This window comes from Anas platyrhynchos, chromosome 2 (genome assembly GCF_047663525.1).
Source record: "Anas platyrhynchos isolate ZD024472 breed Pekin duck chromosome 2, IASCAAS_PekinDuck_T2T, whole genome shotgun sequence".
In the NCBI taxonomy this organism is placed as follows: Eukaryota; Metazoa; Chordata; class Aves; order Anseriformes; family Anatidae; genus Anas; species Anas platyrhynchos.
In genome coordinates this window covers 33,433,856-33,455,079 of record NC_092588.1, presented here as the reverse complement: position 1 = coordinate 33,455,079, position 21,224 = coordinate 33,433,856, and the positions used below count along the sequence as shown (strand labels likewise).

The 21,224-nt window shown below is 39.8% G+C and overlaps 2 protein-coding genes across 6 annotated transcripts in view; one reads left to right on the top strand and one right to left on the bottom strand.

The window, feature by feature from the left end:
- The window catches only part of TERF1 (telomeric repeat binding factor 1), a 26,379-nt gene extending 11,466 nt beyond the window's left edge, over positions 1–14,913 (top strand). Inside the window, exons 7-11 of one of the 5 annotated variants that reach the window (XM_038174570.2) lie at positions 1,608–1,667; positions 1,761–1,804; positions 2,921–2,985; positions 9,229–9,377; positions 12,019–14,913. In XM_038174570.2, coding sequence (XP_038030498.1) covers positions 1,608–1,667; positions 1,761–1,804; positions 2,921–2,985; positions 9,229–9,377; positions 12,019–12,067 — 367 coding nt within the window. In that variant the 3' untranslated portion in view covers positions 12,068–14,913. Of the gene's footprint in view, positions 1–1,607; positions 1,668–1,760; positions 1,805–2,920; positions 2,986–9,228 lie in introns of all 5 variants that reach the window. The other 4 variants (XM_027452348.3, XM_038174572.2, XM_038174571.2 and 1 more) reach the window with 4 other exon arrangements.
- Positions 11,779–21,224, bottom strand: SBSPON (somatomedin B and thrombospondin type 1 domain containing). The gene is made up of 5 exons (XM_027452350.3): positions 20,675–21,224; positions 14,491–14,685; positions 13,869–13,959; positions 12,862–13,038; positions 11,779–12,149 (listed from the first exon to the last, which is right to left on the bottom strand). Exons 1-5 carry the CDS (start codon positions 20,895–20,897, stop codon positions 12,032–12,034), a joined length of 804 nt encoding a protein of 267 aa, XP_027308151.1. The 5' UTR covers positions 20,898–21,224; the 3' UTR covers positions 11,779–12,031.

Here is a 21,224-nt window from a genome sequence, read left to right as displayed (position 1 = left end):
CCTGTCAGGCAGCTCATTGCCACTCAGCTGCTCACAGACTCACCCCAGGTGGGATGGGGGCGAGAATCAGAAAGGTAGAAGTGTGAGAACTCAAAGGGTTGCGATAAGGATAGTTCAGTAAGCAAAGAAAAAGCTGTACACACAAGCAAAGCAAACCAAGGAATACATTTGCTGCTTCCCTTCGGCAGGCAGGTGTTCAGCCACTTCCAGGAGAGCTGGGCTCTCCTGACATAACGGCTTTGTGGGAAGACAAACACCATCACTCCCAATGTCCCCCCCCCCCCCTCCTTCTTTACACCAGTTTTTGTTGCTGAGCACAGTGCCACATGGTGTGGGACATCCCTTTGGTCAGTCTGGGTCAACTGTCCTGGCTGTGTCCCCTCCCAGCATCTTGTGCACTTCCAGCTGGCAGGACAGCGTAAGAAACAAGAAAAAGTCCTTGTCTCTAAATGCTGCTCTTCAACAGCTAAAAACATCTGTGTGTTAGCACCATTGTTTTCATCAAAAATACAAAACAATATCGTGTGAGCCTCTGCAAAGAAAACTAACTCTGTCCCAGCCAAAACCATGGCAGGAACATGTTTGGATAGTAACTTGAAACCTGTGGAATTAAAAGTAGAAGGAAGGACATTATATTCCAAATCACTCTCCAACAGAAAGTGAACTACTAATTTATTCTCTATTTTTAAGTATTAGCCTTTCTGTAGTTGTTATTCTTGGCATTTACATCAGATAGCTTGGCATTGAGTTCCAATACTTGCTGAAGATGCACTATTTTCAGTTTAAACAGCTGTCAGTCTTGTATAACAATAAAAACATTGGAATGCTTGTTAGAAGTTTTCATTTACACTTGATTGAGCTCGTTTTAGTCTTTAATTTCAGGCTATAGGTCATCTGATGAAGAGAGAGAACAAGGAAAGGGAATTGTGTGTTACTTTTTTCTTTACAGCTAAATGCAGGATCTACTTGCTTTTAGTGATTCTGCTATTATGATAAATAAATATGTAGCTTCACAGACAGAACATAGGGTATGACTCTGGCAATGTGAAACGTCAAAATAAATACTTTCATAAGAAGTGCTGAGGAAACTTGAAACATGTTTACCTTTTTACCCTTTGACTGTCTTTTAAGTAATGCTGATATTCTAGGTTTATTGCCACTTGCTTTTCCACTTGTTTTTGTGGTTTTTGGTCAGGATAGAGTTTGTGTTTCTGCAGTTTTATACCTACAATACTTAGCATGATTTAGTTAAGAAAACTGATTGACGTAGAATGTACAAACAAACAAAAAGTAAGGTAAGTAAAATAAATGAAATGCATTATATCTTCAAATAAATGCATGTCATGTTGTGGAAAAGTTGAAGGAGTTACTTCTGTAATTGCATAATTTTGTAAATTTCTGGAAGGAATTATTTCACATGAACAAGTTCCGTGTTCTTCGAGACTTTCAGTATTAACAGTAGCATTATAAGTAAGTAGATTGAGGTAGTTAGCGTTTGTATGCCTCTGTTTCTGTAGAGAAATCTTGGTATTTTATTTAATGTAAATACTGTTGATTCACATCAATGGCAAGTTGCTGTCTAGGAAATTATTTTTATTTATTTTAAGATTTACAGAAGAGCAACCAAGTACTACAAATCAGTTACCTGAAGATGCAGCAAAATCAAGGTAAAAATGATTTTTTGTGTGGCTTCTGGTCATACATGCTTCATGATTATTTTTTTTTTTTGTATTTTTACTTCAGTTCTGTATTCTTTGCAGGCGTCGTTCTATGAGGAAACTCAGAGCACGTAGCATTCTTCAGAGTGAGTGTTAGCTTATTTCTTATACTTTCAAGATAAAGTCATGTCAGACATTGGTTTTTCCAAATGGGTTGGTGGTTTGATAACTGCTCTCCAATATGATTGGATTCTTATAAACATGATTATGGTGAGAAGAAAACTCCTGATTTCTGTCTGCAGGTTTCTGCATGTATGGAGTGTTGCTGCATTTACAAAATGTTTTAAAGTTCCCTGGCAATTAATTTTGCAAAATCATTCTGTTTTCTGTTATGCTGTGTTTTTTGTTTTGTTTTACTAGATGGTATTCTGTACAGAAGAAAGTAGACATAATAATAAGACTTGTCTCTTTTGGGCATCCAACGTAGATAACATTGGGGTGAAGGAAGGAAAGAGGCTGTCTGACAGAAAAAAAAAAAGTTGTAGAGTAAAATGCAGGGTTAGGCTGTTCATGCATCATCCTGGTACTATTTTCTTAAAAGCTTAAGTCATGGATTTTGTCACACTTACAAGGTTCTGAAAATCTTGAATCATTAGCACCTGATTACCACAAAGAGATGATGTTATAGCCACACATGGCTAGCTGCTGTCTGACATATCTATTTGTCTACCCACAGTTATCTGTTGCTTCTGTTGTGCTTGGAAGGGTGAACTGTTAGGATAGCATGGTTACTTGCCTCAGTTAGAACCTCACATATCTTCTATGGAAAAGATAGAACCTATACAAAAAGTATAATATTTCTGACCACTGGTTAATTTCTATTCTCTCTACCTAAACTGTAAGAGATGCATATAGTAGGAATATTTTTTTTAAGCGTAAAATAAAAATTTTTCATTGGTACATAGCATTTTTTACCTAATTGCGTAAAATAACTCTTCTGTGAGCTCTGTCTCATACAAAATAGTCACTTTCTTGAATAGAGTACTTAATCCTTGGACTAAGGCGAGATTATGTGTATACATATATAAAAGTATGTTCATATATGAACACTGAAATTTTCCCACTCTGTCCAAGCATATCAAAACAGTACGTTGTAGTCTCACATAATTGTTAGCGTTTGAAATAGAACTGTAGAATTGCTAGAATGTACTGCTTTAATGTTTGACTCCTTATCAATCTGGATGTGTGTTAATTGTTTCTAGCTCTGAACAGCTTGCAAAATGTGGAAGAAGTTGTAGATAGTCAGACTTCTGGCCGAAGAAGACAGGTTTGTATTTGATTTCTATTCTAAGTAGAGAGAAAATGAATCTGCCCTGCAGTAGAATTTTGTTGTTTTTTTTTCCAGCTGTATTAGACTCAGCATTCAAAATTCTTGGGTTTAAGATTCTTTACATTATTCAAGCTGTGCTATATAGCTTCTGGGACTGTTTAAGTTCTAATTTCTGTCTTAGGGGGGAAAAAAAAAAAGTATTTCTGGTACCATCTCAAGTATTGTTGCTAATGCTCATGAGATTTGAATTTGTTCAAATATTAGTAGTGCTAAAACTTAGTCTGAGTCTTTTTAGATGTTTTTGTGAAGTTGAAAACGTTCAAGTTTTTATTTAAAAATAAAAAAAATAGTAAAACTTTGTGTTAAAGAATTTGGTATGTCATTTGCCCATAAGACGTCAAAGTTGTTTTTCTCCAACTCGGAAGCTGAATAGAGATTTAATAACTTAATACCTCAGATAAAGAAAGTTTTGATTTATTTACTTAAACTGTTTTGATTTTATAAGCCAAAAAAAAAGTAGATTTTTATAATGCTACATTTCAAATAGTCATTTGAACTCTCTTCATGATTAAACCTACTCCATTATATTCAGCAATTCTATAATTCCCTACAGGTGAAAAGTACAGACGTGTATTCCTTAATAGAAGTGAATTTGAAGCTGATTTGATGTTAGGGATTAACTGCTACAAACTGAGCTTGTATATAGCTCATTTTCTTCATTTATGATAAAATGATAAAGCACTTCTGAACAAAATTAATATTAAATAAATGTATTCCTCTTAAGAGAATCTCTTTAGAAGTAATATAAAGTCTTTCTGTTGACAGTTTGTGCCATTAACTAAATGTGTTCGTTTTAGTGCAGGCTGTTTCATTCTTCTGGTGTTCATTTTGATACTTAACTTTTCATATAATACCAAAGGATGAACTGCTTATGTTTTCTTTTCCAGACAGTCCTCGAGGAGAGTTGTAATTATTCCTATCTTTTTAAGAATTTTTAGTGAAGTTGAAGAATTGGTTAAATCTTCATTTATATTCTTTCTTCAAATTGGTTGAGGTCCTAATGAGAGTTCTAATGTTGTTAAGATACAGTACCACCATATATTGGAGGTTGAGTCCCTAGCTACATACATGTATAAACATGTAGTTCTTTATTTTCTCACAAATCTTAGGAATATTTACAACACTGAGAGTCTCTTTAGCAGTTGCAAATACAGTCAGTGCCCTAAAAACATTAAAAAAAAAAAAAAAAAAAATCAATGCTCACAGGATTTGCCTGTTACATTCAAAAGCATAATAAGTATTTTTTTCTATTTCATACATGGACAGGTATCTTGTCAGCCAGTTGCTGACAGGCATGCACACTTCTGTCAATCTTGTTTACAACATGAAGTTTGAAACTAGTTGGACCCCAATTGACACAGAATTAATGACAGCTTTATATTCATCTATTTATTTATTCAGGCAGTATTTACTGAGATGGCTACAAACAGTGAGTTGAGACCTCGGGCTTGTGCACAGATCTCATTGGAAAAAAAATGCTCTACGCTTAATTCTGTTATTATAAATTCAACCTTATTTGAAATGTAAATTTATGGAATGTATAGAAAGCTATAGAAAAGGGTATCTGATAGTAGTAAAAACTCAAAAAATTGTAAAAGCTTGAAAGAAATTAAAACTCAATCTGAACATTTAGAAAACTATGCGTTTGCTCTGATATTTATGCCATACTAGTGAGACCTCATAAATATTGCAAAGAAAGCCATGATAATTGGTCTTTTAAACAATAAATCCGCACCTCTGCTTAATTATCTGGGTTGTATAAGATAGTCCACATGCATGAAAGAATGCTGTGAATGTCAGAGCTGTTGACTTCTAGAACTTCCTTTTCCATCCAGTCCCTCTTTCAATGTTGGCATTGTTTGCTCTTGTTTTGTAAATGGCATTTCACTGCAATGGTTCAGTGCCCGTTTACAGCCTTTCATTGCTGCGTTTTTCAATTAATGGCATACAGCAGTCTGGAGTGCTATTGAAAGGAAATGTACTTTATTTTCTCATTCCTAAATTGAACTCTTATGGGATGCAAGTGTCACAGAGACGTCAGGGAGCTGTTTGTACTCAACCTATTCTCTATATGTGTATGGTCAGTCCTTTGAATTATCTAAAATCAGTCTGACAATTTGCTTAAATGTCTGAAAAATCTAAGGTTTCAGAATTTAGTCAGACTTGTATAGAAAAAATCCATAAATTTGAACTTGAAGAAAGTTTCAGAGCAAAGAGTCCCAGCATGCACAAGGGAAAGGGGATAGCTAGAACAAAACTGACTCTGAGGCATAACAAGATCTTTTGATAAGGGATGGTGCATTTACGCAGGCTGTCTGGCAAACTGAAGTTTGTTCTGCCAGCGTTCTGAGCTAGCCAAAGGTCAGATTGCTCTGGGCCAGGCACTGTGATTATGTTAGCTCAAGCACAGTGCTGCTTTATGTCTGGTCTCTCAACCAGTCTTGGTAGCTTGTAACAGCAGTGCCAGAGTCTACACAACTGCCATCCCAGAGCACAGGCAGTTTGTTGGCATGTGTGGGGAGACAACTTACTGATCAATATAGCTGCTTGGTGAAGAGGGAAAAATGGGTCGGTTTCTGATTTACCTGTACAGAAGGCTGCACAGTTACATGTTAAAGTGAAGAAATTTGTCTGCAAAGAAAGCCTGCTGTTACCAATTTTAAAAGCAGAAAACAAACAAACAAAAATGTTAACAGCAAATGTAATTAATCACTACAACAAGTAACAACAGTTGTGATTGTCTCTGTGCTGGAAGTGTTTGAATTAACTGGTGCGGTAGGTCAAGCGTAACAGTGGTACTTGAATAAAGATTATACTTAGGAAAGTTTTCTGGCATGCTGTGAAATGAGATGATCTAGATGATTCCAATGGGGTCTCTGGTCTTTTAATAATAGTTGTTTGTTTCTTTGTTTTTTAACACAATACTGTCACTGCTGATGTTGCAAAAGATTTGTGGAACATTAAGTGTTGGGTAAAGGAAGTATTTTTGATAAAGGGTAGACAATTTTAGGGAAGTGTTAGGTTTCTGATTACAAAGACAACTGAACTATTACCACTCAATTCTTTCACTGGCTAGTCAGTGAGGCATGTATCAGGGATCATAGGTTCTTGAAAAGGCACCGTTAGTTGCATTAAGTTAGAACAACTTTGAAATATAAAGTTTGTTGATATTCATGTACCTCAGCTTGAACTGTGTGTAGATTCCAAATTTTCACTTGTTGCAGAATAACCAGAATACAACTTTGATCAGGCTGAATGTTATGTCTCTTCCCCTGCAGTGACCCCCCCCTCACTGTTGCTTCACCTTCATCAGGATAAATTCAGGGGAGTGGGGGTGCAGCTAAAGAAAAAGCTGTACATGACAGTGCTGAAACTGTCACCTGGTCATCCCCTGTGCACAAATTCTTGTTGTTCTTAGAGCAGTATCTTTTAAGGCACTGTAGTCACTAGGCCTTCAGCTTGAGCCATCTACACCTCTTACTGTTCTTACGTTGTGTAAACACTTCTTCAATTTTTTACAATTAGCCTATGGATTTTACTAGCACATCCTCTCTCACATAGATGTTAGGAGCAGCTGTTTCCCCTAGCAGCTCCTGGCCACCTCCAGGAGCCCAGCTCAGTGCACCTAGAGCTGCAGTATCTGTACCACGTGGCTGAGGGACATGGCTGCAGCTTTCCCACTTGAAGGTTCAAGTAGTAGAAGATTAAAAAATACATCCCACTGAAAATGGTGTGCCTTAGGTCCTCTAGACTGCACACAAGCAGAGCAAAATCAGGAATTCATGCACTTCTTCCTGTCAGCAGGCAGATGTTTAGCTATTCCTAGGAAAGCAGGGCTCCATCGTGTCTAACATTTACTTGGGAAGACAACATCCCCATCCCCCTTCCTTCTTTCCCCCAGCCTTTATTCCTGAGCACGATGTCATAAGGTATGGAATATCTCTCTGGTCGCTTTGAGTCACCTGTCCTGGCTGGGTCCACTCGCATCTTCTTGCGCATTCCCCCAGTCTGCTCACTGGAGGGCAGCATGAGAAGCAGAAAAGCCCTTGGTGTTGTAAGCACTGCTCAGCAACTACTAAAATATTGGTGTTATTAATACAGTTTTTGTCACAAATCCAAAACACAGCACTATACCAGCTACTGTGAAGAAAATTAATTCTATCCCAGTCAAAATCAGTGCAGTTACACAACCCATTCTTCACCAAAATTGTCAGATAAACAAGATACATTAAATAGGAACAGCAATTTCAATTTTTCACGTAGTGAGGCTCTAGAAAGGACATGCTTTTAGAAATAATTCACTCCTTTGTTAATTAAATTGTGCTTACTGGTGAGATTATTAGTTGCAAATGCTTCTTTACTAGTTAGACCTGCAAAGGCCTATGATATGTTAACTATTTTGCTTCATGTTCGGTCACGTAGAACAAAACTAAATAATTGCAGTGCTTTTGATCACTTGCATGTGTAAATTTGCTGCTATGAACAGGAACACTGACTTTTTTTTGCTGTTGCACTGCAATTCCAAAATGGGTAAAGCATAGGCACTGGTGAAATGCTAAAGAGAGCTTCTTGGCTATAGTTCTAGCAGTCAAGTTCTCATGACATACACAAATATATGTGCACATCCTGTATTTGTAGAAGTCCAGCAACTAGAATTAGATTTAGATTTTTGTGTTGAAGGTGCTGGTATTCAATGCCCGGAAGAGCCCAGTGAAAACTTACCATTTATATCTGTCATGACTTAACTGTGGTCTGTGAGACCATCAGGAGCAGCAGGCTTCCTCCAGTGCAAGATGCAGAAACGAACACGGATAAGTTAAATGGAACACCTACAGAGCACAATTTTCTGTACTTCTCAGCTCAATCTCATTAAAATTTTGAGCTAACATTTTTTCTGTAAGTGGAGTCTACATTTCAGATTTTGGGGATATATCTGAACAGAACACATTATCAAGCTCCAATTAGAAATAGAAAGTGATCTTTACTTTTTAGGTATATTTTTCTTAAAACGGTTGCTCCAAATTCCTTCTTTATTTGTATAGATGTGCAGTCAGTTTGTCTGAGGAGGTATACTTAGGATGCATCAGTATGATTGCTTCAGTATTAAAGAAGGATTTGAAGATGTAAAAGATTATAGTCTGGTACAATAAGTTGTTTTAAAATAGTTTCTTTAAAGTTGTGAATTGCTATTCCAGAGTGAAATAATGACTACGTATGACTATATTAAAAATGCGCTGGTTAAAAATAATATAAGATATATAAGATCTTTAATCTTTTGTTACCTATGTATGTTTTCCTACAAAGCTGCTATATTTAAAGAAAATGTGTTTTTTTTTAATCAAGTATTAGACTCCAGCTTTCTTCTCTTCTGTGTGTACTTTCAAAATTGTATTGAGATAGTTCTGTTGAGAAACAACTAAGGAAGAACTGCTACACTGGAGAACTTAGATGTATGGAAGTGCTTGTAGATGTGTAACTGCAAGTAATTTTCTCTCCTTTTATGAGAGAAATGGCATCACTTAGAGATTAAAAATCCTGTGAGTCGTGACAGTGAGACTTTAGTAGGCTCGATAAATAAGCTAAAATAAGTATATAGGTGTAAATACCTGTCATCTGAGGGTATGGCTGATGTCACTTGTAAATCTGTATGTATGATTCTGCTTGAATCAGCATTTTAGCTTTAGGAATTGTTTTTTCTCAGCACACTAAAATTCCATTGTTGTTGGTGAATGGTGTCAAAATTCATAGTTTGCAAGTTAATCTGTCACAAAATGGTTCTTCTTTTGTGACACATGCTAGGATCAATCAGTCTGTCTTGGCTCAATTAGCTTATAAAGTAAAATTTTGGAAAGCATGTTTGGGTTGAAGCCAGACTTTGCATGCTGCCTTTCTGGTTTTCAGGATTTTTTTCCTCCTGTAACTTGTGAAATTTGAAGCATGAGTTTTTGTTCTAAGTGATGCCTGCTACTGTGTTTTAACACTTGAGTCATAACCTTTCTTGCTCTATTTAGTGTCAAGTTATGGTGCTCAAAAGAAATCAAAATGAGCCTACTGACAGTTAAAACTTGTGTTGTGTAGTAACTAGACAGCTATATAAATACTTACATATTTGCTACAAGCTTTGTTCTTACATGAATATCTTTGTTTCAGTATCCTGTATTTTCTCTGTTCTTCCCCTAGCCATGGACTCTTGAAGAAGACAAGAAACTGAAATCAGGAGTAAGGAAGTTTGGAGTGGGCAATTGGGCTAAAATTCTGGTCCATGGTGACTTCAACAACCGAACTAGTGTCATGTTAAAAGACCGTTGGAGAACACTGTCCAAGATCAAGTAAGACTAATGTGGGTAATAGGAATCAACTCTTCTCGAGCTTTCCTTACGTAAGGATCTTGTTCAGTTTTTCAGAGTAACTTCTGTTTGTCTCAGAGTCTCCAGCACTGTTGCTGCCCTAAAACATGAAACAGACGTAATGATGACTTAAATATAAAGCCTGGTCTTCTATCTACATGCAAGAGGCAGGTTAATTTTCGAAATGTGAAAATTCTTATAGTGATTGTGAAATTAATCATACATAGGGGTCTTAAGTAACAGGCAATGTGTTAGCTTGATAGAGACTTTTAATAGAGAGTCAAGTGTTCTGTAGTTTTTAAAGGCTTGTATCTGGAATCAGATGAAGCTCTTTATCGTTTTAGTTTCTACTGTAGTCATTCCAATCTGTTTTCACCTCACTTTGAAATTTCAGTCAGACTTGTCATCTCTGTCAGTAAGTCATACAAAAAATATGTATGTATTGTTATTGCTAATTTTTCTGTTTAAAAATATAGTACCCCATGTAAGTTTATGTTTATAAATGTTAAAGGTTCTCTGTATGAATCAGAGGGAAAACATGCTGGGGTATTTTTATTTATTTATTTTTTTTTTTTTAGAATTAAGCTTAAGTACCAGAAGGAAGATTATTTTGAAATTATTTCTATTAGCATAATAGCAGTTACTATCTTGCAGAAGAGAATGGAAAAGATACGGAAGTAACAGCATGATACTAGCTCTTAACTTCTTATGACTATTTTGTGCTACCTACCCTGTCTTGAGAAGTGGCATTCTTCTGGACCAGCAGAAAAGGGGAAGCTCCTTCCTTAGAAAGCCAAAGCGGGACTCTGTTCTGGCACTGATAGCACAGCCCATGAAACAGGTTTTATTTTACCTACACTCTCTGCAGCACTAGCAAGCACAGATACCCTCTGATGGGTAGCTGCCTGCATCAAGGTGTCAGTTGGTTCCTGTAACTGTCCTGTTCATGAGAGACTGTAAGAGGTGGGTGGTGGTGCTATGCTGCCTCTTTTGCTTTGGATTGTATGGAAAAGAATTCTAGGACCTCAGAAAACACACACTTCCCACTGTCATACTAGTTTGAATCTAGAACTTAAATATCACAGCATTCTTTTAAAAGTGGAATCTCTTCAGTTCAGGTGTTTTCTGGGTTGTTGTCCTTGGAGATTTTACAAGAACCTATTAAGGAAAAGCATCCATCTGAACTGGTCATAATAAAATAAAATTCTCAGAGGTGTTCTTCGTGGTTACAAAAGAAGAAATACATTCTTCATGGCAGAAATGTTCCTGAAGTATTCAGATCATCTCTGCACTTTCTGTTTTGTAAGCCTGTTTGCATTGAGATTAAATGGTTAAGTATCGTTAGAAAGGTTTGTGTCCTACTCTTAAATGTGGAAAGGACCTGAGACGGATCACCTTCCTAATTCTTGCCAACACGTTCAGGTTTCTTTTTGCAACTGTGGCACACAATTGTTTTTAGGTTCCACAGAGATACTGCGTGCCTTAACAGTAAACTTCTCAACCTTAAGGCATCGTTTCTTTTTAGGACACATAGTGAATTTCACAAGCTTGATAAAATACGGATTATGCACTTCAGCAAGGAATGTTAGAGCAGCTGTAAGCCAACAATTCAAAACAAAAACAAACATAGCAGGTGTGTGACAAGTGAGACCTGCAGTGTGCAGTCTCTTCAATGGCTGTAATGATAATTCAACACAAATAATAGGTATTAAAACAAGGATTTGAGCTACATGCTTAGCACCCTTGCCTATGCTCTAATATTGTAGGTTTCTGTGTTAATCATTGTACATGAGCAAGTTTAACTACTAAGAAGTGATTTTTTGGCTTTTAGCCAAGGCTTTAGTCATGACTGCTTATTCCTAGATGCAAGATTAATTTTTTTTTTTTTTAGTTGTAGCAAGTGAATTGCTGTAGCAAAATCCTAGTCAAGGCAGCTTAAATAAATTACCGTTCATTAAGGAAATGGGTCTTTTCAAGACTGTTTGCTTCTTTGCAGAAATCTTGTTTACATTTGTCTGCCATAAAATTTACTTTGTATATTAGTAATATGAAGTCCTTAGCGAGACTACTTCCTTAATGACACTGACTACTCTCACATTTTTATGAGGGTGGCTGAACATGGAAACAGCAATGTAGACAAAAAATACTTACCCACTTGCAGTATAAACAACTGTCTAGATGATATTGGGAAGGAACAAAGGATCTAAACTCAAGCCTGGCTTTAGCTCGCAAACTTTCATTTTTATTCACCCTTACAATTTAATGATGATAGTAACCATTCCCAGAGCTGAGAACATTTGGCTGGCTCACTACTGAGTAGGATCGGTGCCTGTGAACAGGACTATAGCCTGTAAAGAATGAGAACCTTAGAAAAAGAAGCTACTATGGTTAGAAACATTAGCTCTTTAATTACGAACAGAAACATAGGAACTTGCTTACAGCATTCTAGTACAAAGATCAGTCTTAGCGTTTTGTATTCAGGCAAAGAGCTTTGCCCAAAATACTTCTTCCAAAAGTTTGACTCCTTTAAAGTTCATTTAGGCTCCACAAAATACAGCAGAAAGATGCAGGTTTCTTGGCATTGGTGTTAATTTTCTTATTTTTTGTTGTTACTATTTTAAAGGTCTTCTAAACTTTTACGTAAAAATAAAGCTATGCACAAGGGGACATGAACACTGTTCCAGTTGCCGAATCTTCTTCCAGGTTCCTTGGCAGCGAGAGTTGCCAACTGCTTCCCAGCGTAAGATTTTACCTCTGAAATGTGATAATAAGTGAGTAATTAAAAATTAATGTGTTTACAAACACACACAAAAAAATGTTTATTTCATGTTAGTAGGTTGTGTTCTATAATGTTATTTGAGAGTAGATTTGCCTAACAATGTAATATGTTAATTAGTTCAAAAGCATTTTGAAGACTAAGATGTTTATTATACTTGTAGGCATTCTAGAGCAAGCACTAAGTTCCTACGTAGGGTATACAGGATGATGGGTTGAGTAAACAGTTGTATAGGTATTACATAGCATGCGTCTTAAGTGATAGATACATGGAGATATGTATAAAATATATAGATTAAGTAAAAACACGTTACAAATGTTAAATGCCTTCTTTCAATACTAGTGTTCTAGAAACAGGGTTATGGATTATGGCAGAAAACAGACTTTTTTAAGTAAGAGTGCCCATAGCTGTAAAAAGACCTCTTGCACTACAGAAGTTGCATTGTCCCCATACGATAGTAAGTAAAGCATTCACACTGAACTTTATATTGCAATTACCAATTTTATCAGGGTGTTAAATACATCAGTATTTGAAAATTTTGCAAAGTATTTTACACAGCAGTTTCTGTGAAAACTGGAATCCTTAATTTTTTAGGTATAATAAGCACAGCTTTTAATGAGACCTTAAGTCTTAAGTTCTGTATTGGGTTTTGGTACAGAAGACTGCAAAAAAAAAACAGGTTCTCTTTACCCATCTGCATTATGGCCATCTCCAGAACAACGATGAGTGTCAGTGTTCATAGCTGGAGGCTGGCAAGCCACACATACAGTATGACCTTCTCGTAGGTACTGCATCCATCGAGCATATGGCCGATTCTCCAAAGCACAATAGTGTGAAAGTGATTCAGTTTTAAATTCCACACAGTAACTGCTCAGAAAGAAAAGTATTGTATTAGCTGTGATTGCTAAAGCACAAGCTAGATAGAAACTTCAAATGTACTTATATCACACAGGTGGTTATTTGTGAGGTACAGGTTAGACATCCTTGTTGCTAAAAAAAAAAAAAAAAAAAGTCTGTTTCTGACCCTAACCTGAGCAATGACATCTTTAAAACATTAAGCAAATTGTTTCCCACATTCCATGCCACAGTCCAATGCTTTATGGATTTCTCATTTTCTGGTTGTGTTCTGTATTCTTAAATTATGTTGAAAAACAGACCTCAGTAACCTGTATTTTTTTTCTTCTATGAGTACTAAGAGAGAAAATGGGAGAAAAGCTTTAAGAATACCTATAAGCTTTACTGTTCTGGGGAGAGCAGCATAGGGAAAAGCATTATGAGCATTACAGAACCAGTGACAACCCTCTCTACTGGTAAACAAGAGATTTTTATTGCTTTTCTTGTCAATGTTAAAAACAAACTCGTGAGACCAATTGCATCCAGCCTGTTTTGTTTGTTCAGAGATCTAAGTCTAATATCTTAGGCTTACACTTATGGATATTACTGAGTTTGGGTTTAGCCTTATTTACCGTTTGCTTTCAAAAGGTTCTATCCTCAAATTTGCCACGACCCCAATACTTGATTCAGGACAATTAACAAGTAACAAAGAACATCTAGAAAATGCAAATGAACTGCAGGAGAGAAAAACAGTACAAGCTGTAGCTTGTTGAATTACGGCAAATTTAATTATATTTTTCTTTGTAGCCAGCTGTTGGCTATGGAACAAGATGACCCACATGCATATATGATAAATAGATTACCCAGCTTCTTCTTTGTCTGAGGACCAGGAAGAAGATGCTGCTCGTCGTTTTCTTTCTTTACCATATTCAGAGGTAGTTATGAAAGCAGGGACTGAGGAAGAAAACAGGCAGCAAGACACAGCTGAGTCATATTTCAACTACTGTAACAGTGGGTAAATGAATCAGAGCTTGTGGATGGTGATGCTGTCTGGCTTTATTGGAAAAGTGATAAAGTGTTAGCAACATCAGGCTTCGACCTCCTTCCCTACTGCTAAATTCTCTCCATATTAAGAAGAAATATATCTAGCAATGACTGCCATCTAGTCCATGAGGAAATAGGATGGGCTGGAATCCTACAATGACTCTGTTTCCTGTTTTGTACCAAATCTGTGTTCTAACTGTACAGAGATAAATTGATACTGCAGGGCTTAAGAAACTGAAGTAATGTTTGCAGCTTAGTTGTTTACTTAAATGAATCAAGACTGAGTAGCAAATGACAGTAGAAAACACGGTTTAAAATTTTATTTTTAACCAAATAGCTGCAGATTGTTGGTTGTTTTTTTTTTTTCTGTATGTTTACTTCAGTGAAAACAATGAAGGCTCTGAGGGGGACAGGTGTCCAGATAAAGCAAAGAGAGAATACCATGTTCATGTCCGCACTCCTGGCCCTGGTGAGTCAGGTATTCCAGGCAGCCAGCCTTCTCCTCCAGAGCAGGACACGGTTCCCCACCGTTTTTAGGTTCCTGTTGTATGTAGCGCCTGCGTAGTCGTAGGTTGGGTTTGCACTGCTCTGCACAGCCACTCCAGTGACTCCACTCCCCAACAACGCATGGAAGAGCTGAAAAGCAATATTGAAATACCACGAGTAAAGACTTCAGTTTTATCATAAGTGCTCTCAAAAGCTTAAGTAATGCAACCGTGCCTGTTTTTTTTCTTTCTTACTTGCAATTTTGATTTTGTTTAGTCTCAAAGCAATGCGGGGATGTGTGCAGGGTTGTATTTCTGTGTTTGTACTGATACAGTTACAGATATTTAAATGTTCTAAATAAAGCGTTTAAAAGTGCAATCTCAAGGCCATTTTTTGCTCATTCTCAAATATAGAATAGTCCACTGGATAATCGAATTTTAGTTCACATGGATCGCAGACTTCCTCTGAACTTAACCCAAATGTCTTCCAAAACATTATGGGGCAACTGCCATTATTTTGAAAGTGAACTTTGAATCATAAGAAACCGCATTCCTCTCGTGCAGAGCATTGAGAGCAGAAGTATCATACACTTGCATCCTTGATCTATCCTAAACCTGCTTAATAATCAGTGGTATGGACTTCTTCCTTTATCTGTTAAACTGGCATATATTAGGTGAGTTAACTGAAGGTTTCAGATGGGGGGAAAAAAAAGAGAAATGCTTTGTTTTGTATTCTGTGGTATTTCTCCTGTAACTATTGAAACCTTTAGCCCACTTACAGATTTTGACACCTTTTTTGATTAATGAACATTCAAGTTCTTAAGAAAAAAATAATAATCATCACACCATGTAGAGAATGAGCCCTTATTTCATATTTGTTACTTTTCACAGCCTTTCCAAGAGGTATAAATGACAGACTAAGCATCTGCTAGTTTTGATACTGTCTTGAATCTCAAAAATGCTCAGATCTACCCTATCTGTTACCCACTAGCCAATTCCTTCCTTATTTTATTCTCTGTAGTGCATCTACTAATAATGGCATGCTCCCTGTAGCTCTAATTTACATTAAGCATGATAAGTATTTCTCCAGTCTAGACTTCTTCCCTTGAATTTTCTATTTATATTCTGACAAAATGGTAGCTCTGTCTTAGCCTAGCCAATGTAAGCATGGGCAGCATGTCAACTGTCTTCCAGATACAAATAATCTTCCCTGGAAGAAAAGGTTTTGCAGCCCAATTCCCAGAAAAGAGGTGATGAATGTGTTATTCCTGAGTAAGAAGCTAGGTAACACTGAAGTCTTCGCTTTATTTGTCCATTAACCTTAGTACAGAACACCAAGTCCCAGGTTTTGAAAGCTCTGTGGTCTAACAATTTTGTTTTTAGTAGTCAAAAAGAACACTACAGCTCTTCAACACCTGAGGATAATTTTTTGGGTGTTTACCAAAGGAACAGATACATGTACAGTCCCTCCAAGAAGGAACTTCAAGTCCGTGCAGCCTGGGCAGGCAGAGCACTGAAAGGACAGGTAAGAAAAATGGCTTGCACAGGGGCATCTATCAAGAAGACGAATCCTCCAAGGACAAGCAGTTGTTTCTCTACATGATGAGTACTTAACCTGTGGCCTCCCAGGATATTTGATCTGAGCAGCAGCCCATTCCCAGCAGCCACTTTTGCTGGGAGGCCATCTGGTAAGTGGGTCCAGGCTGAGCAGGTGTGTTCCTCTGGGCTGTGCCTGTATCTGTCCAGGGCCTGCAGACTATGGTACTCGGTGAGCAGGTAAGGCTGTGTCTCCTGCTTACCTCGACCATGAAGTAAAACAAGCCCTCTAAACACTGCAGCACTGTGTACAGGTCCATGCTGCCTAATATTAGCTGCCTTTTTGGTAGGTTTATTTTTCAATAAAATTCTAATTATTGCCATGTAAATTAAGTACTATCACAGATGGTCTTATAAAAAAAAACGTGCCTGTGCTAATACTACAGTTTCTTATTGATATAGGAATTCCCTAGTTCTTCAAACACTTGTTTTCATTGCACATTGCAAATAGGCTTAAAATTATTTTCTGTTCAGCATGAATCACATTTTTCTGTGCTCTCCCACTCCTTTAAAGGCAGTCTTTCAACATGGTACTTAGGAAATGGTACGAAATATGTTATAATCAATAGTTGGGGTATCTTCAATTGGTTCTGAATTGTTTTGAGTTGTACCTCTCATTATCTAGTTAAATGAAGCTTTTGCCTTTCCCATGCACGCTGTTTCCCATCAGCTTGCAACTGGAACATATCACATGTTTTGGATCGTATTTTTTTTTCTGTATTTCCTGATTACAATTTAAATCCTCAGGAAGCTTTACAGCTTAACCGCTAGTTACATTCTTTTATCGGTGTGGCAGGAAACTGATGCGCCCAAGCTAGTCATTCAGAAAAATACTGCGTGCCCTCTGGGACTCTGCCAGTATGAGAAGTGGGGAAGGAGGAATAAAATCTGATAACCTTGTTGGTGTGCGTGACTGTTTTCGTAAGACACAGAAAATCCCGGGTTTGCCCTGTCACTAAATCTCTAATTTCCTAGAGCTCTACAGACATCATAAAGCAGATAAAACCCCTGCAGAGGCTACCTGGCAGATGTCCATACCACACTGTTGCAACTCCCCTCCTTCCCTTTCACTTTGCACCTGTTCTGACCAAACTGCCTGCTTTCTGGGTGACTCAACAGCAACAGGCATACGAGCAATCAAGGACTCTTTGAACTAAAAAAGAAAGAAAAAGAAAAATGGTGATAGTATAAATGCCTTAGACCTCCCCGTGGGATACCCAGGACAAGTGCTATCTGTATTACAGACATAACAGACTTTTGCCACCTGGCCATAGGGCGAGAAAACAGTCTGTGGCCACATTTTATTTAATTGTACAAGCATTGATGTCAATATCTCACCACACAGCTTAATTCCACCCACAGGACATAACTGTCATCTAGCCTGGCTTCCTTATCTGTTGCCTCTGTTCTGCATTGGCTGTAAGAATGACCTGCAGAAGCAAGAACTCTCATGTCATTTTAATCGCATGGTAGCACCTTGATTTGTTGATAATATCAGGTCTACATCACATTTTCTACACAGGAATCTCCCAAAGGGATTGAGCAGCTGCATAACAGATAAAGGGATGACTTCACATTTTACTGGAACTAAACCAGGCTGACGGTGAACTAGTGGTCATCTGCAGCAAAACATGGCAATTTTATGATCGTAAAGATTGAGAAGACGTATGAATTGCCTCAGTCATGTGGAATAATAAGAATATTGGGTTGCTAGAATGGAATTCAGCCAGAGGGACAGTGATGTCGCTCATGAACTCAGTACCCAGTAATTAGTAAGGGACAGTACATCGTTTTGTGCCTCATTGGAAAGATGTCAAGTTCTCCAACATGACTGAGAATATGTCCCAGAGCTGACGTAAAAGTAACGGTGCCATCTCAAACACACACACTCAAAAAGTGTCAGGGTCCCTTACCTACATCCTTATGGTCTCTGTCTAGGTTTCCATTGGACCGGCTTAGTTAACACAGTGCTGGTAGATGATCGTCCACTAAAAGAATGGGCGTTAATTTGGAAGAGAAGGATACAAGTCAAAAGAACCTGAAGGATGGGCTTTGTGCTCAGGGACCTACCAAAACACAGAAGCTAATGAGACACTTGGAATTTCAAAAGTGCACAGAAAAATTGCATTGCTTCCCTACGAAATACAGCTTGAGTGGTCAGGACTTCTTTTGTTTTAATTTTATATAATGCCCTGTGAATCAATTTTTTTTCTGAGTCACACCGTATTTATTTTTTTCCCCATCTCCGGAACAAAAAGGATTACAGTATCTTCACTGAATCACTGCACAGCATATGTTGTAATGTGTAAAGGTCTGTGGATTTTCTCGGAATAACCATTTCCATTCAAATGATGGGGTCATTCTTTTACCAAGCTTTCTCATTGTACAGTACTTTCTGTTTAAAATGCTCTTGATGCACAAAAATACCCATTCTTTATTGCTAGAGCTATAGGGAAGTTATTTTTAAAGAACTGTAAGGAAATTTACTTCAAAACCCTTGGACACAGGTTCGGCAGCCCACAGACTTCTGCCGAGCCATCTATTTATAAAGTACCAGGCATCCCATGACTTTTAGGAATGACAGAATTTAACCGTAGTGTTGGCAGGTTTAGAATACCTAAATACTCACGTTGGTTTCTATTATTTTGAAGCATTGTTTTTGTATGATGCCGAGAACACTTCTTGATCAGATACGTATTTGAAGATGTAGACGCTTTCCCCAAATACTTTGTTCTGTACAAGTATTTGCAAAAGGATGTCATTTCTGCTTGTGCTGAAACCGTGAGTGGGGAATAGGATGACAAAAAAAGCTGTAGCACAAGAGCAATCAGTTGCCTTCCCGCACATTCCTGTTTTTTGGTTTTTTTTAACCTCTAAATCTGAAACAGAGCAAACTGTGCCATCAACACCCTTGGTTTCATTCCATACACAAACATAACACTTAGAAACACATCACGGTGAAATTTCAGAACCCAGCAGGAACAAAAACTACTTTAAAACTGGACTCCATCCTTGTCCACATTGATGAAGAATCACACTGCACTTTAGTATTTTTGGTTATACAAGCGAGAACTTGCTGGCTGTTTGCAATAAAAAGTACCTGATCATGTGCCTTCCTGTGGTCAGTTTTGTGGTTTAGAGACGTATGAGTTAGAGGACCGCCTGTCTGGGCTGCCAAAATCCTGTCCTGCTGTCCTTGCTTGCACTAATGCAGGTGCTCACGGGGCTAGGCAGGGAGGGGTTCAAACCAGCCAGAAATGGACAAAGCAGAAAACAGCAACAGCTCCCTGCTGGTTTAGCTCCCCAGAGGGGCTAGCCAGTGATTCCAGCTCTGGTGTCAGAGGGACAGACAGACTGCCACGGCAGACAGACAACCATGGCTGCAGGTCCCTGCCCAGACGCGGAGCACCTGCTGCCCCCACGGGGCACAGCTGAAGGACCACACAAACACATCACGCGTTTCAAGGCCACCACGATTGAGCCCAACAACAAATACGGCCTCAGTAACAACAAGGCACCTGACTGAAGTCATGGAAAGAAAACTGTCTGAACTAGCACTTTTCACCCACAAGCTTGAGCCTCTTTTTGAAGAGCGTGGATTTTTTAATCAGATTACAGCTCCATCTTAACGCTAGCACTGTGCATCTTTATTAGCTTTCTCCTGTCATATTTGAATTTCAATTAATGTCACTTGGTTTACTGAAAAGACACAGCATGCTATGACTGCAGGACAAGAAAGCACCTTGTCAGTTCTCCCCCTATTGTTTTTCCTGACCAAGAGATCAGTAAGTAAAAAATTAACCAGTTTTACAAGATGCCACCAGGCACCTTCTCTTTGACATGATGCTCTCCTTCCCCTCCTGTTATTCTGGCACACGGATGGCACAGGGGTCGATGAGGGGACCGTGCTCCCTCCGTATGCCCTGACTCAGAGCTCTGCCCTGCTGCACCTCTCAGAGGGACACAAAACGTGGGTCCCACTGCTTCACAGCTCTGCCAGCACAGTGCCGATCCCGCTAAGACACCCTAATTAGACGAACTGCGCAGCCCAGGTTGATGATTTTTGGGATGCGGGTTGCCGTGCACCCAGCCAGCTGGGAAGAGCCGCTGGGCTGCCCCACTCCTTGCCCTGCACCGGTAAAGCAGAGGGAGGGTGGACAAACCTTGTAGGGCTGAGACACCAGGGGTGTAAACCCTACAGGGCTGCTCAGTGCAGGGCTGGACGGCGACCACCTAATAGATGTGTATTTAGGATGAGTGCAAGCAAAAAGTAAGGAGCGCTGCGTTTTAGAGGGAAAACAACTTCCAACCTGCAAACCCCAGGCACAGCAGACCCCAAAAGCTGTCAGACCCCACCACAAGCCCCTCTCCTCGCCCCTCTGCCTGCCGCTGGTGCCAGCCCCGATGTCCATGCCCCTTGACGAGACCCCTGACATCCCAGCACGCCGCCGGCAGCCCTGCAGCCCTCGGAGCCTGCTCCCCAAAGCCACCCCGCTCCTGCCCCGGACCAAAGCCGAGCCTGCCCCCACGGGGACCGCACCTACCGGGGCACGCCTGGCCGTGGTCGTGGCAGCAGTCCCCGGCGCGCCGGCAGCCTCCGTCGCAGTAGCAGCTGCCGTAGCCGCCGTCCTCCCTCCAGCCGCTGCTGACACAGGCGGCGTCCCGGCCCTCGCAGCACCGCTCCGAGCAGCCCCCCCCGGCCCCGGTCCCGGCCCCGGCCCAGAGCAGGCCCAGCCACAGCGCCCCGCTCAGCGCCGCGCCGCCCATCGCCGCGCCGCCCCGACGGCCGCCACCGGCACCCCCGCCCCGGCTCCCGGCTCCCGGCTCCCGGCGGCGCGGGGCGGGCTCGACGGGCGGGCAGCGGGGGCGGGGGGCGGTGGTACGGCCCTGCCCGGCCCGGCCCTGCCCTGCCCTGCCCTGCCTGGAGCTTCCCCACCCGGCACGGCACGGCCCTCCTGCCCCGACGGGGAAGGCGCGCAGAGGGCCGGGGGTGTCCCCGCGGGTGTCCCACACGGTGGTGGCCCCCACGGGGATGACCCCACGCGGGAGCTGCGCGGTGGTGATCCAGGCACTGGTGTCCCGTGCTGAGGTGGC